The sequence below is a fragment of the Ascaphus truei genome, chromosome 7 (assembly GCF_040206685.1).
Source record: "Ascaphus truei isolate aAscTru1 chromosome 7, aAscTru1.hap1, whole genome shotgun sequence".
Classification (NCBI taxonomy): Eukaryota; Metazoa; Chordata; class Amphibia; order Anura; family Ascaphidae; genus Ascaphus; species Ascaphus truei.
Genome location: NC_134489.1, coordinates 29,959,149 through 29,972,453, shown reverse-complemented (window position 1 = coordinate 29,972,453; position 13,305 = coordinate 29,959,149). Strand labels below are relative to the sequence as shown.

Genomic DNA, 13,305 nt, shown 5'->3' with positions numbered 1-13,305 from the left:
ACCTTGGGGACCAGGTGACAGGACACAGCGAAGTAATCAATCCTACTGTATGAGCTATGTGGGTGCGAGAAGAATGTGTAATTTCTATATGCTGGATGTAGCTCTCTCCATATGACTATTAGTTGGTTACTTTTGAGACCTCTGCATAGGGATATACCTGCTCCTTTATTGTGTAGGGTAACTCCACCTGATCTGTCCATGTGAGGTTGTATGACCATATTAAAGTCTCCTGCTAACATCACTCTTCCCTGTGCAACCGAGTTTAGGATTCCAAAGAATTTTTCGAAGAAAAAAAAATATGCACGCAGGGGGCATATATACAAGCGATTGTGATCTTCTGTCCCCTAATAGTTCCTACTATTATAATATACCTGCCATCGTTATCCCGTTTGGTTATCAGGCCTTCGAAAGGGATGCTATTAAGGAATAGGATTTCAACTCCACGCTTTTTGACTTCAGCAGAGGCCGAAAAAACCTGGGAGAAGTCTTTATCAAGGTATTTGGGGGTATTGGTTTTGCTGCAATGTGTCTCCTGTAGGAGCAACACATCTGCATGTTTTCTTTTATAATCTGTGAAGGCTAGTTTGCGTTTAGTGGGGTTGTTAAAGCCCTGCACATTGTGAGATATAAAAGTCAACGCCATTTATTGCTGTGTGTGACTACGCGCATCACTATGTTGCTTTACTTACCCGTGGAATCCATGTGTAGGGCCGGACGATCACTTCCTTCAGGGCGCATATTCGTAAATAGGTAATTGAAGGTAGGGTAAGGAGGGAGTGGGAGGCAGTGGGGGGAAAGGGGGGAGGGGGGGGACTGGGAGGAGCACATGAGGGTCAACACCAAGGGGATTGGGTTCACGACAAAAAACAACAAATACACTAGTGTACAAAAAACAAGTAGGAACATGAAGACAAGAGCCCACTCCGGGAGCCCCCGGGGTTGGCCCTTGCGCCCAAGGGATGGGTCTTTTGGCCCAGACTGATGACGGGATCTCACCTGCCTAGTGGGTCCTGGCTTCCGTGGGACTTGTTTGCGACCCCTGTTCTGTAGGGATCGTAGCGGAGGACACATACACGCCAATCAGGGAACTGTCCCGCCGGCGCATCTCCTTTAAACAGACAACAGTTAAATAACATAACTTTAGCAATAAAAAACTCTCAATCACATAACATCTACCTAATGAGTTTCTCCCTTAACTCCACCTCTCTCTGCTCCTCTTGGTTTTGCCCTCTATGTGAGTGTAGGTTGTAAGGAGCTCCGTGCCCCCCCAAAGGGTTCCTGTTGTGCGGTCTTCGTAGCTCCAATCTCGACCACTCTTGGGGGTGAGGAGCTCAGAGCACCGGCTACCTAGATTTCATTATCCTCTTATGTGTGAATGTCTACCCTCTATATGGTAGGGTGCTGGACTCCCCCCGTTAAGTGCCTCTGTGTTATAATGTGTGGATGGTGAACGTATAATGTGCGGGTGGTCTACATGTATTGAGACCACCCAGCGGCATTCAAGATGGCGGAGGAACCACCAGCGCACATGACGCTGACGTTAGTCGGCCACATGCAGACCTGTCTCCCTATGGTGGTCCACGTTCCCATGTGGGGTCAAGCAGGAGGCAGCCACTGACCCCCCAACCCTCGGATGGCCCAGGCATGCATTTACACTTCCCTTCCCCTGCCCATCCGCCCGACCCCCCAACCCTCCAAGGCCAAGGCCCCGCTCCCTCCGTCAATGTTCCCGCACTGCAGACAGGCGGGGCGCCGACATACACAGACCGCGATATGCGGCTTATAGTGAGCAGGAGCCGGAGCGGGAGGTGGGCGGGAGCGGGAGGCTTGAGCGGGAGGGGGGCGTGGGCTGAGCGGAGGGACCCGTCACTCTCCCCCCCCTCCCTCCACGGGCTCGGGCTGGAGCTGCTGTTCACAAGCAACACACACACACTCATATACATACGCAAGCACTCATACACACATGCAGGCACTCTCACACACACACAGGCAGGCACTCTCACACATACACATACACACACACACACAGGCAGGCACTCATACACATACACACGCACACAGGCACTCTCACACACACACAGGCAGGCACTTTCACACATACACATACACACACACATAGGCACTCTCACACACACACACAGGCAAGCAGGCAGGCACTCATACACATACACATGCACACACACAGACAAAGGTAGGCACTCAGACACACAAACAGGCATTCAGACACACATACAGACAGGCATGCACGCTACTGGGAAAGCCCGTGCAGCCGCCCGCGCCGCCGGGCACAGTGGGTCCCAGCTCTTACTGATCTCCGGTCCGGCCCCCTCTGATGTCATTATCCCACCCCCCCCTGACGTCACTATCCCGCCCCCCTGTCCCTGGACGTGTCCCATCGCCGGGTGCGCCGCCCGGTGTGTTCAGCTGCTAGGTCCCGCCGGTTCGGTGACATATGTTGGTACCAGGGGGGGGGGGGGTTCGAGTGCTGGCATGTCCCCGCTGCCGCCATCTTGGGCTTCGGCTACGTCATCGCCCAGTGCCGTCGCCGCTGGGCCCCTCTGCGCATGCGTCCCGCTTCAAATCTCGCGAGAGCCGGTGACGTCACCGAGGCAGCCCGCCTCGGGGAAGGGGCAGGAGAAGATGGCCGGCTCACGAAAAAAGTGATTAGACCTGCGGGGGCTGATAATCTTCTTGGTCCTCTTGGGGGGGTCGATGGGGGCCCCCGGACAAGCACCTTTTGGCTAGGGCCTTCCAGAGGATCTTGCTGGGGAGTTTGGGGGAAAATGCAGTTGTTTAATGGGGTGGTAGAGCAGAGTCTATGTGGAGCTCGGCGACTCCTCCACAACTCCAGCTACGGATCGTGAGCAAAAATATATTCTAATGTCCCCTAGTGCCGTAATCACATTAGCGGTTAATAACCATTAAAGTAATTAAGGGGTTTAATCACCCTCTGCCACTACCCACCCAAGAGGCCTAACCACCCTCCCCAGGCAACTACCCGCTCCCTTCACCCATTCATTGGTACGGTGTGTACATAATGCACATATAATATGGGCATCCTTTACCAATATCCAAGAAATGGGGAAGGATTAAAAGAACAGACCCAAATAAAAACATTACATAGCCAAATCAAACACAGCACATAGCAAAATAAAATACAGAACATAGCCAATTAAATAGATAACAAATGTCAATCAAACAATTGAATGGCACAGTGAGTACATAATGCCCATAGTATGGGCATCATTTAACACTATGCCAGTCAATAGTCAATCTAAAAGAAACAATTACAAACAAGATCCAATGCCATCAAAAGAATCAGAAAATAAAAACAAATCAAGAAGTAAACACAAATAAATTACCAACAATCAATTAATCCAATCCAAAATAAATTCCACAATTCACAATTAAAACATTAAAACCAAACCATTATGAAATAAATTAAAGCTCAAAGTAACCACCATCAGCCAAAATCTAACTACAAAAAAGCCACTATTACAAAGCAAGCACAACCCCTTGAATAAACTATTGAAAACACCATTCAAAAATACATCTTACTAAATAAAATTAAAAATTAAATTGCACAAGCATTTTTAAACCAACAAGCAAAATACATTTAAAATTGTCTACTACAGCCAATCAGATTTGGGATATAGTTCCCACGATCTGATTGTCTCAAGTACCATGTGGCGTTGGCCATCTTGCTTTTGATGAAATCATGTTAAAGGGAAAGGAAGCACCGCCATTCTGATTAGCTGGCTTCATTCCCTTTACATGACATCACCAAAAAAAAAAAAAGAGAAACGAAAAGCACATGGTTTTTACTGACCAATCAGGCCCGTGGGAACCATTTGCAGAAAATGTGACGTCATAGGCCTATAAAAGCCTATGTCGCCTCATTTTACACCGAGGAGCTGAGACGGAGGTAACTCCGGGATAATATCACTAGCAGCTGAGGTATGCGGACGGACACCCTGCATGCCGCCACGCGGCTTGAAGCATCGAGAGATGGAGCTGACAACTACTACCACTGTATGAGGTGAGACAGCCAGGCGGAGGACGCACTAATAGTGGTTCCTACTTACAGGCACAAGTCCTCAGGACGGATCGTGAGTAGGATTCCAATTTTAAACATTTCTTGGAGGAGTTGATTCTATTAGGATTTTTTTGGGGTCACAATCAATGAACTCATATCCAAGCTTTTTTAGCTTTTTGCAGCATTTTAGCTTATTTCACATTGTTAATAAATTTGCATCCAATAAGAGCTTTTAATATGCCTATAGTGTACTGGTAATATTTGTTTAATCTAATAATAGGTTTCAGTTATAGTATTATCAATGGTAATGCGCCATTGGTGTTTTGTATGCCTTTTTTCTTGTCATTCACATGTTTCCAATATTGGGTGAGACTGCAACAAGGAACTTTGGAACACTAGCAATTTGGCGTATTTCACCCAGAATCTTGTAAGGGTTTGATTGGCTATTCAAGTCTGTCTAAGTGTTTATTGGTGCCATATAGGTCATTTGCACATTCAGATCTTTTCTTGTTTGGAGAAGCCAGGTTGACTGGTTAGGCAGCCATTGTACTTCAAGGACATTGGACTCATTCACAGTTATTATATTTTGGTATATTGTTTGTTGTACTTTACTAGCGCTTGTTCACTAATTTTTCTCTATATGGCTATGTAATGTGTTTTATATGTCTATATTATGATTTATATTTGGCTATGTGCTGTGTTTTAATCGGGACAGATTTTTTTAATCCTTCCCCATTTCTTGATATATTGGTCAATCATGCACATATTATATGGGTATGATGTACCAATGAATAGGTGAAGGGTGGGTATTTATTTTATTTATAAAATATTTGACCAGGAAGTAATACATTGAGAGTTACCTCTCGTTTTCAAGTATGTTCTGGGCATAGAGTTAAGACAAATAATACATGGTTACATAAGTGAACAGGGTATACATTATATACAAGTTATTGCATGCACAGTTAAAGAAAATATATATTATAGGCGTATGTAACAGTTACAGACCAGATTAAAATGTGAAGCAGCCTTAGATTTGAAAGAACTTAAACTGGTGGTGAAAGTGAGAGTCTCCGGTAGGTTGTTCCAATTTTGTGGTGCACGGTAAGAGAAGGAGCTATGTCGCTATATAAATAAAGACATACAATACAATACAATACAAGGAGGAGCGGCCGGATACTTTGAGCTTTGGGACCATGAACAGTCTTTTGGAGTCAGATCTCAGATGATAAGTACTGCATGTGGTAGGGGTGAGGAGCTTGTTCAGATACTGTAGGCAAGAAAGGAAAGGTGAACTTTGCGTCTAGACTCAAGTGATGACCAATCTAGTTCTTTGAGAATTTCGCAGTGATGTGTGTTGTAGTTGCATTGGAGAACAAAACGGCATATTGAATTGTAGAAGGTGTCAAGTTTGCTAAGGTGGGTTTGGGGTGCCGAGCCGTATACTATGTCTCCATAGTCGATAAGTGGCATTAGCATCTGCTGTGCAATATTTTTTCTGACCAGCAGACTTAGGGAGGATTTGTTTCTGTAAAGTACACCTAGTTTGGCACAGGTTTTGGATGTCAGGGTACCAATGTACATCCTGAATGTTAAGTGGGAGTCATAGTGGGTTTGGGGTGGGTGGTTAGGTCTAAGGTGATTAAGGGTCTAGGGGCCATTCAATTGTATTTATTATGTATTCTTGTTGACATCAGAGGGCAGGCACCTGCAGTAAGATGATGAGGATGCCCATCATAATGCCAAGTGTAAATAGAACTGTATTTATTTACTTTATTTATGCTGGCTAGTGTGATTAATAATGGGCAAATAATCTCTTATCCATATCTGGATAATAGTTATTATGCCCATTACTGTAAGGTATGTGTTTGGTGGAGTGGAGGGATTGATTTAAATGTATGCCATGTTTTATTTTTTGACATACAGAATTGGTACCTCCAGCCTGCGGGGGACCACCCGAGGGTCCCAGACACCTGTGAGAACCAAAGAGACACATGTGAACAACCCGAGGGCCCCCAGATCCCCGTGGGAACAACCTGAGGACCCCATAATGCCATGGGTACCTCCTGAAGACACACGGGAACACCTGCGGGGAAGAACTGGGGGCCCCAGAGCTCTGGGGTCCCCGCGGACCCGCAGGGACCACCCGAGTGCCCCAGACACCCATGGGAACCACCCGAGGGTCCCAAGACCCCCAGGGGGATGACCTTGGGACCCCCGGATGCCCACGGTACCACCTGAGGATCCCATTGTGGCCCACGGACACTCGCGTGTATCACCTGGAGGCACAGAGAGCCTGGTGAGGACCACCCGGAGGCCCCCAGACACCCATGGGCACACACAGGGGTGCACTTTGGGGCCTGTGGACACCCGTTGGGACCACCGGGGACCCCCACTAGACTGGGGTATTAATCCTGTGTGTAAAATAATAAATAATGGTTTTGTGGGGGGGAGCACTTTGTGTATGGTTGTTTTATTAAATATTGTAATGGTTTATTGGGGGCCTAGTAGGTGGGTATTGGGGCTGTTGTGAGTATTTGATTTTATTGTGGGTGAAGGTGTATTAGCCCCAAAGATGGGTGTTTAGGCCTACTGGGTATGTAGCGGGAGGGGTTAACCCCATTCATTACCATAGTGGTATTAACCACTATGGTAATAAAGGGTTAACCCCTCCCGCTACCCACACGGTAGGCCTAAACACCCATCCTTGGGCTTATACACCTTCACCCACCCCCGCTACCCACAATAAAATTAAATACTCGCAACAGCCTGTGACAGTGAGGGGGTACCCAGGCCAATAATAAAGGTATTATGCCCGGCTGGGTGCCCCTGAGCCATATTGGGGAATTGTAAAGTGCCAGCTCTGCAACCCAATGATGGCAGAAACACTGCAAATGTAATGAGAATGTATGTGTGCCTTACTATGCCGGGAGTGTCTGGCAATGGAGATATCCCTGCTTCAGCACAGACCAGAATAGTAGGACCGGACAGGGGAGTGAATCACGTTCACGTTCCCTGGTATATGCCCCAGGTTCAGAACATCTCCCACCAGGTATAAGGTGGCGAGAGTAATGTCATTTCTGGTTTAAAGTGTATAAATGTAACAGTGTTTCATGTGAAGGAAAAAATGGTTTTAAAGTCCGGCACTTGGCCGCATTGAAAGCGGTTTTGTGCTAACTTTGGCTAGGAAGCTGAGATTTGCTGTGAGCGCCGGTCAGGTAAAACCATGAAAAGTCATATAGCGTAACTTTTGAAAGTTATATAAAAATTGGTGAATGAAAGTTATATAAATATTGGGTATATAAGGATTTTCATTTGAAATGCCAGCAACAGAGGAAACACTTAATTTGCAATCACTGTCATTAGAAATGCATGGCAGGAAATTCCTGCAAGTGAGTGGACCATATTCAGCTACAGAGTTCTAAAGCATCCCGCTGGCTCAATGCTACGATGTCTTGGAAAGTCCGAAGTAGGAAGGCTCAAGCCGACTAAGGTGAGAAATGGGGAGGTGTAACCAAAGTACCCCCATCTTAGTGTAAAGTCCAGGCAAGTTAGCAAATGGTGACTCGCCCAGACTGAGTGTCACCAGGTAAGGAGGTTGGGTCTCATATATACTAAGCGTCAAAGTGCGAGGTTTGCACATGCCCTTAGCAGAATGAGAAGCCACCTCTGCCACGTTTGCTAAGTATTGGCAGCCCCGGGATAGGTGGGGAAAATTATTCCCATGGAGTGCTTGGCTGCACAGGCTAAGTATAGGAGTTTTAACCCTATAAGAATCCGTGCAGCCCATCAGGAACCAGATTCATCTAAGCTTCATTTTCAAACTTTGTAACATCTTAACAAGATTTAAGAGTTCGTAAGAACTAAGGTTCCAAGATCCAATACTACAGTGGCAGAACGAACGAAGCAACTACGACGGAGTAACAGTGGTTGCCAGCAGTGCCACTGACCAAAGACTGTTTACAGCTCTGTTTGTGAGCAACTCCCACTCCTTGGAAATTGCTCCTAGACACATTTGTTTCCAAGTTTCGTTTTGGGAAGTTTTTTCGTTTGCTCCATCCCAGTAAGTGTATTTTGAGTGTACTTGTGTAACATAGTGTGTATGTCATTTGTGGAAATAAATTACAATTTATTTTATCTCTTTGCTTTGCTCAATCAACGGATCCATGTATAAATGTGGTAAAAGTGCTGGACTCCCATGACAGCCATCATATTGTTGCAGAGCTGGCACTTTACAATTCCCCAATATGGCTCACGGGCACCCAGCAGGGCACAATACCTTTATTATTGGCCTGGGTACCCCTCACAGTCACAGGCTGTTGTGAGAATTTTATTTTTATTGTGGGTAGTGGGGTGGGTGATGGTGTATTAGCCCAAAGGATGGGTGTTTAAGCCTACTGGGTGGGTAGCGGGAAGGGTTAAACCCTTCTTTGCCATAGCGGTATTAACCGCTAAGGTAATAAACTAGTTAAGTTCACCCGCAACACCCCCACAAGGCCTAAACACCCACCAAGGGCCAAATATCACCTTAATCTACCCCCGCTACCTACAATAAACCTGGCACGGGTGTTTTAACCCTTCATTGCCTTAATAATAGTGGTAAGCCGCTAAGGTAATGAAGTTGCCTGTAAATGCATTTTTCCTGCATCTGATTCATGCCAAGGTCTCCAGTGCTGGTATTAATTGGTATCAGCTACAGAGACGCCCGGCATCAATCCGATGCAGGAGGAAGGCCTGATTTTTTCTAAGTGCCGTATCGCCGCTCATCCACCGCTTCTCCCCACCTTCCTACCAACTTTTTGTGGTGGGATGATTGGGAGAGAAAATTGCAATTCTAGAGCGGTGAAAAATGGCAACAAGAATACAGCGAATTGGAAAAGCTGGCAATGAGCGGCGAAAAAATGGCTTATCGGCAAACTGTTGCGGGTTTTTTTTATTTCAGGAAAAAAAGCCTGCAATTTTTGCTCTTATCGCCAGCTTACTGAATAGCAGTCGGCAGTTTTAGCGAGAAGCTGGCCATATGTGGCTTATCGCTGCATACTGCATGAGGCCCTTAATGTACTAGTGAAAACTGATTTGGCTTCTGCTGTTTGTCGCACAGACCCCACGCTCTGTCTGCAGTGAAAGCTGCCTTCCTGGATACAGAAAGTCATCACGGACAGGACAGCCGTCTTGCTGCTATGACTGTATTCCCTGCCCAGAGGGAGAGTTTTCCAATCAAACAGGTAAGAGAAACATTCAGTTTACGCTATGTCCCCCATAGTAATACCTAAAATATTCAATGTTCTTTTATCTGTCAAAGTGTTGTACTGTATACAGTATGGTAGGACAGAGAATGCTCAATAATTAATACCCACTTCCTAAGGATGAAAATGCAGTCTTACTGTCCTCGGCATCACAGAAGAACAAGCAAAAGTGTGTGGCGCAGGGGACAGTGTCTGCTGTGATAGAGCTGCAGAGGCGATGTGGGTGACCGCGCGTGGGCAGCGGCACTGAAGACAGCAAGTCTTTCTACATCTGTACAAACTTTCAATCCCATTACCCGTATACAGTAGGTACAGTACCTCCAAGAATTGGAGTGAATTCATGAGCTGTCTCAAGGTTACATTTTGGTGAATTTAAAAAAAAATACTGTAGGTACAATATTCCTAATAAATACGCATTCAAGTCATCCGGGAAAAAAAATGTTTGTAAATAATGTCCATTGATTGCTGGTTATGTTTCCGTTCCCTTATCGGCTGCTTTAATGTAATCTAACTGCAGTTTAAACCCCAACGAACATTTAATTGTTTTTATTACAGGTTTGGAACAGGGATCCTCCAGAGCTGAATCGCACTATTTTCAGTTCTGTGGACCCCCAGGTTCCCAAGATACATACTAGTGAAGTTACTGGTATTAATTCCTTGTTTTAAAAGGGAATTTAGATCCATCCCATAGGAAGCCACTCTGATGGCTTCTCATAATAAAGGTGAAGCCCAGCTAGCAACCCCTAAAACCGTGTGTTGTTGGCCGCTTATGCACACTTGCATGGTGGACACATTTTGGATGTTTTGACCCCTTGTGGAAAATAGCCTCAAACTGGGAGTTAGGGAATGGGGTTATTAATGTATATATTGGTGGGGAGGGGAAAGGTACAGAGAAATGTATATAATGTAAAGCACTTTTTTTCGTTGTACCACTGTATTTATCCCCAGCTAGCAGGCTTGCATGGTGGATTGTATGTCTGCATTTTTATGGAGGGAGACTCGTGATTGAATGAGCTGAGGCACCCACAGAGAAATGCTGGATTGAGACAAGGGCTGGGAGCAGCAAGATGTTAAAACATTTGTTGAGCGGGGAAAGGCTATGTATCAGGTTGGGGATGGGATCTCAACAGGGAGAGCCTTTGTTCCTCGCAGACACTGAAGCGCCTACCCAGCGGAGGTATAGGGCTGGCCAGGGGAAGCCATTGCTGAGACAGGTTCGGTTCCCATTGTCCAGTTCGAAATTTCCTGTTCGCCAGAATCCCTGTCAGCACCTTAACATACCCCCTCCTCTGACAGGTAAAGACAGGCAAGCCCCAGGTTGGGGATTGGCTGCACCATCTCAATGCGTGCTCTGGTTGGTCGGTGACTCCTTCTCCCTGTAAAAGATGGCAAACTTCTTATCTGCACCCCCTGCCCAGGAGCTGCAGCGTTTGCGACACCCCTCTGCAAATACTCAGCATCAAAAGATGTCACGGGTCATGTGCCACCGCGTCACGTGAACCCGCCGCGTCATTTGACACACGTTACCATGGCGACGCGTGACGTCACATGACCCCGCGGCATCATTTGATGCCACGTTGCCATTGCGACACGTTGCCGAAGACACAGCAGAGTGCAAGTAAGTGAGTTACAGAGGCCTCACGCCTTCCCCGACATTTAATTTAAATGCCGTGGGGAAGAGCGTGGGGCTTCTGTAGCCACCTACCCCCCTAGGAATTCTCAGGAACCCCAGTTTGCGTACCGCTCATGTAAGGAGCACTGCTGATCAGAGTACCAGAGCGTCCTGTGAGTTTGACGGTGATAGCACTGGTGAGATATTCAAAGTTGCTACAGACAAAATAGCACTTTGTGATACCAGGACAACAATTAGACAGGGTAAGCCTACCTGTAGCAGGCCCTGCACCTAGTCGAGGACAGAGTATACTCCCCAGGCCCCCAGTTGGTATTGTATTATGTTACTGTGTATTTTGTTATGTCTGCTGGTTTGCCATAATAAATTCCATTTATTAAACAACTCTGTCACATCTGGTGATAATGATCCCGGTGGTTTCGGTCTAAAAAGTACTGGTCTTCCGTGACAGCCACAACCGATAATGTTGCAGATTCCTTTTGGCCTGAGATTTAGCAGTCATTTTGATTTCTCTCAGGGAGGTTTAACCCGGTAATCTCAGATATCATGGGGTCCCCAAAGATGAAAATAGTGGTGTTTAACTCAGGAGGACCCACGGGTTACCCCTTGAGGAGTAAAACACAAGTAGGAGAACCTGATTATTTAACTACCCATTCCTGCTTGAATTTAGAGATAGAAAAGAAGGACTACATAAAAATCTTAAAATGACAGAAAAAAACAGACAATACTGTAATTGCTCTATGGATCACAGATAAAACAATTGTACGCAATTCCTGGGATAGAGGAGTATAACTAGTAAGGAAACTTCATATATATAAATATGTTGTTCAATCACGCTATACATACAGTACCATACTTCATGGATTAAAGTCACAATATTTTCAGATTTAAACATAATGAACAGAGAATCCTAGAAGTATTCATAGGCATATGTGTCTTGCTAACTCTATATTTTCATATTTGGTGGGAATGTCTGTTCTGTCAGTAATTATAAATGTGTAAATAATGTTGTGAATTTGTACTGAGTACACTTTCCACTAAAGGAATTTTGCTTTTTCATTTTTAGATATGAGTACCTGTGTCAAATGCCCAGCAACTCAGTGGCCAAATAGTAACCGAGACGACTGCATAGATAAAGAAATAATTTATTTGTCCTATGAAGATCCCTTGGGAACATCTCTGGCTTTGATATCTGTTCTGTTCTTTCTTCTCACCACTTTAGTTATGGGCATATTCATCAAATACCAAAACACTCCCATTGTGAAAGCCAACAACAGAGACCTCAGTTATATTCTGCTTCTCTCTCTCAAGATGTGCTTCCTCTGTAACCTGATATTCATTGGTCACCCCCTCCAAGTGACCTGTATTCTGCGGCAAACAGTGTTTGGAGTCACCTTCTCCATTTCTGTCTCTTCCATTCTAGCCAAAACTGTGACTGTAATCATTGCCTTCAATGTCACCAGGCCAGGCAGCAAGTTAAGGAGCTGGATGGGATCCATAGTGTCTAACTCTATCGTCCTCTTCTGTTCTCTGATTCAAGTTCTAATATGTGCAGTTTGGCTGGGAAGCTCCCCTCCTTTCCCATACTATAACATGGAAGATGAGATTGGGAAGATATTACTTACATGTAATGAAGGGTCACTGATTGGATTCTATTGTGTACTCGGATACATGGGATTTCTGGCCTTTATCAGTTTCATTGTTGCTTTCTTAGCCAGAAACTTGCCTGATAGTTTTAATGAAGCCAAGTTTATCACATTCAGCATGTTGGTGTTCTGCAGTGTCTGGGTCTCCTTCATCCCAGCCTATATGAGCAGCAAGGGCAGATACATAGTAGCTGTAGAGATATTTGCCATCCTGGCTTCCAGTGCTGGGTTACTGGGTTGTATATTTATTCCTAAATGTTACATTATACTTCTCAGGCCTGAAATGAACACTAGAGCCTATCTAACCCAGAAAAAGTAGGCTGGCAGGAGAACCACAACTGCCTTTAATAGATTCCTGAATATATTGAAATGAAGAATATAATCTCTTCTGTATCTATATAATAACACTGACTTTGGTTTCCATCACATAATACTTAACATGTCTATGTACAGTAGAGGAACATGCGATTAAATGCTTTTAATCTCCTCTTAATGATCAACCCTCCTTTCTGTTATAAATTATACTAAGAACCCAATAATAAAAAATTTTTATTTTGCAAGAGTCTTCCTTTTAAGTACTTAAGCCTTTCCCCCCAAAAGATCAATGATTACCACAGTCTTAAAAATAATCAACATTATGTTTTTTGGTTACATTTCTCCAGAACAGATAAAATATTCATGTTATCCCAGATGTCATGTTACTATTGTTTCTTCAGGGGGAGACTGGATTCGTTATTATATTAGACAAAA

General features: G+C 45.0%; 1 protein-coding gene across 1 annotated transcript in view; it reads left to right on the top strand.

Moving 5' to 3' along the window:
• Window positions 1-13,083, top strand: part of LOC142498887 (vomeronasal type-2 receptor 26-like) — a 42,249-nt gene extending 29,166 nt beyond the window's left edge. Inside the window, exons 4-5 of the mRNA XM_075607509.1 lie at window positions 9,135-9,258; window positions 11,976-13,083. Of these exons, the coding sequence (XP_075463624.1) occupies window positions 9,135-9,258; window positions 11,976-12,874 (1,023 nt within the window). The 3' untranslated portion in view covers window positions 12,875-13,083. The remainder of the gene's footprint in view (window positions 1-9,134; window positions 9,259-11,975) is intronic.
• The last annotated feature ends 222 nt before the right edge of the window (window positions 13,084-13,305 follow it).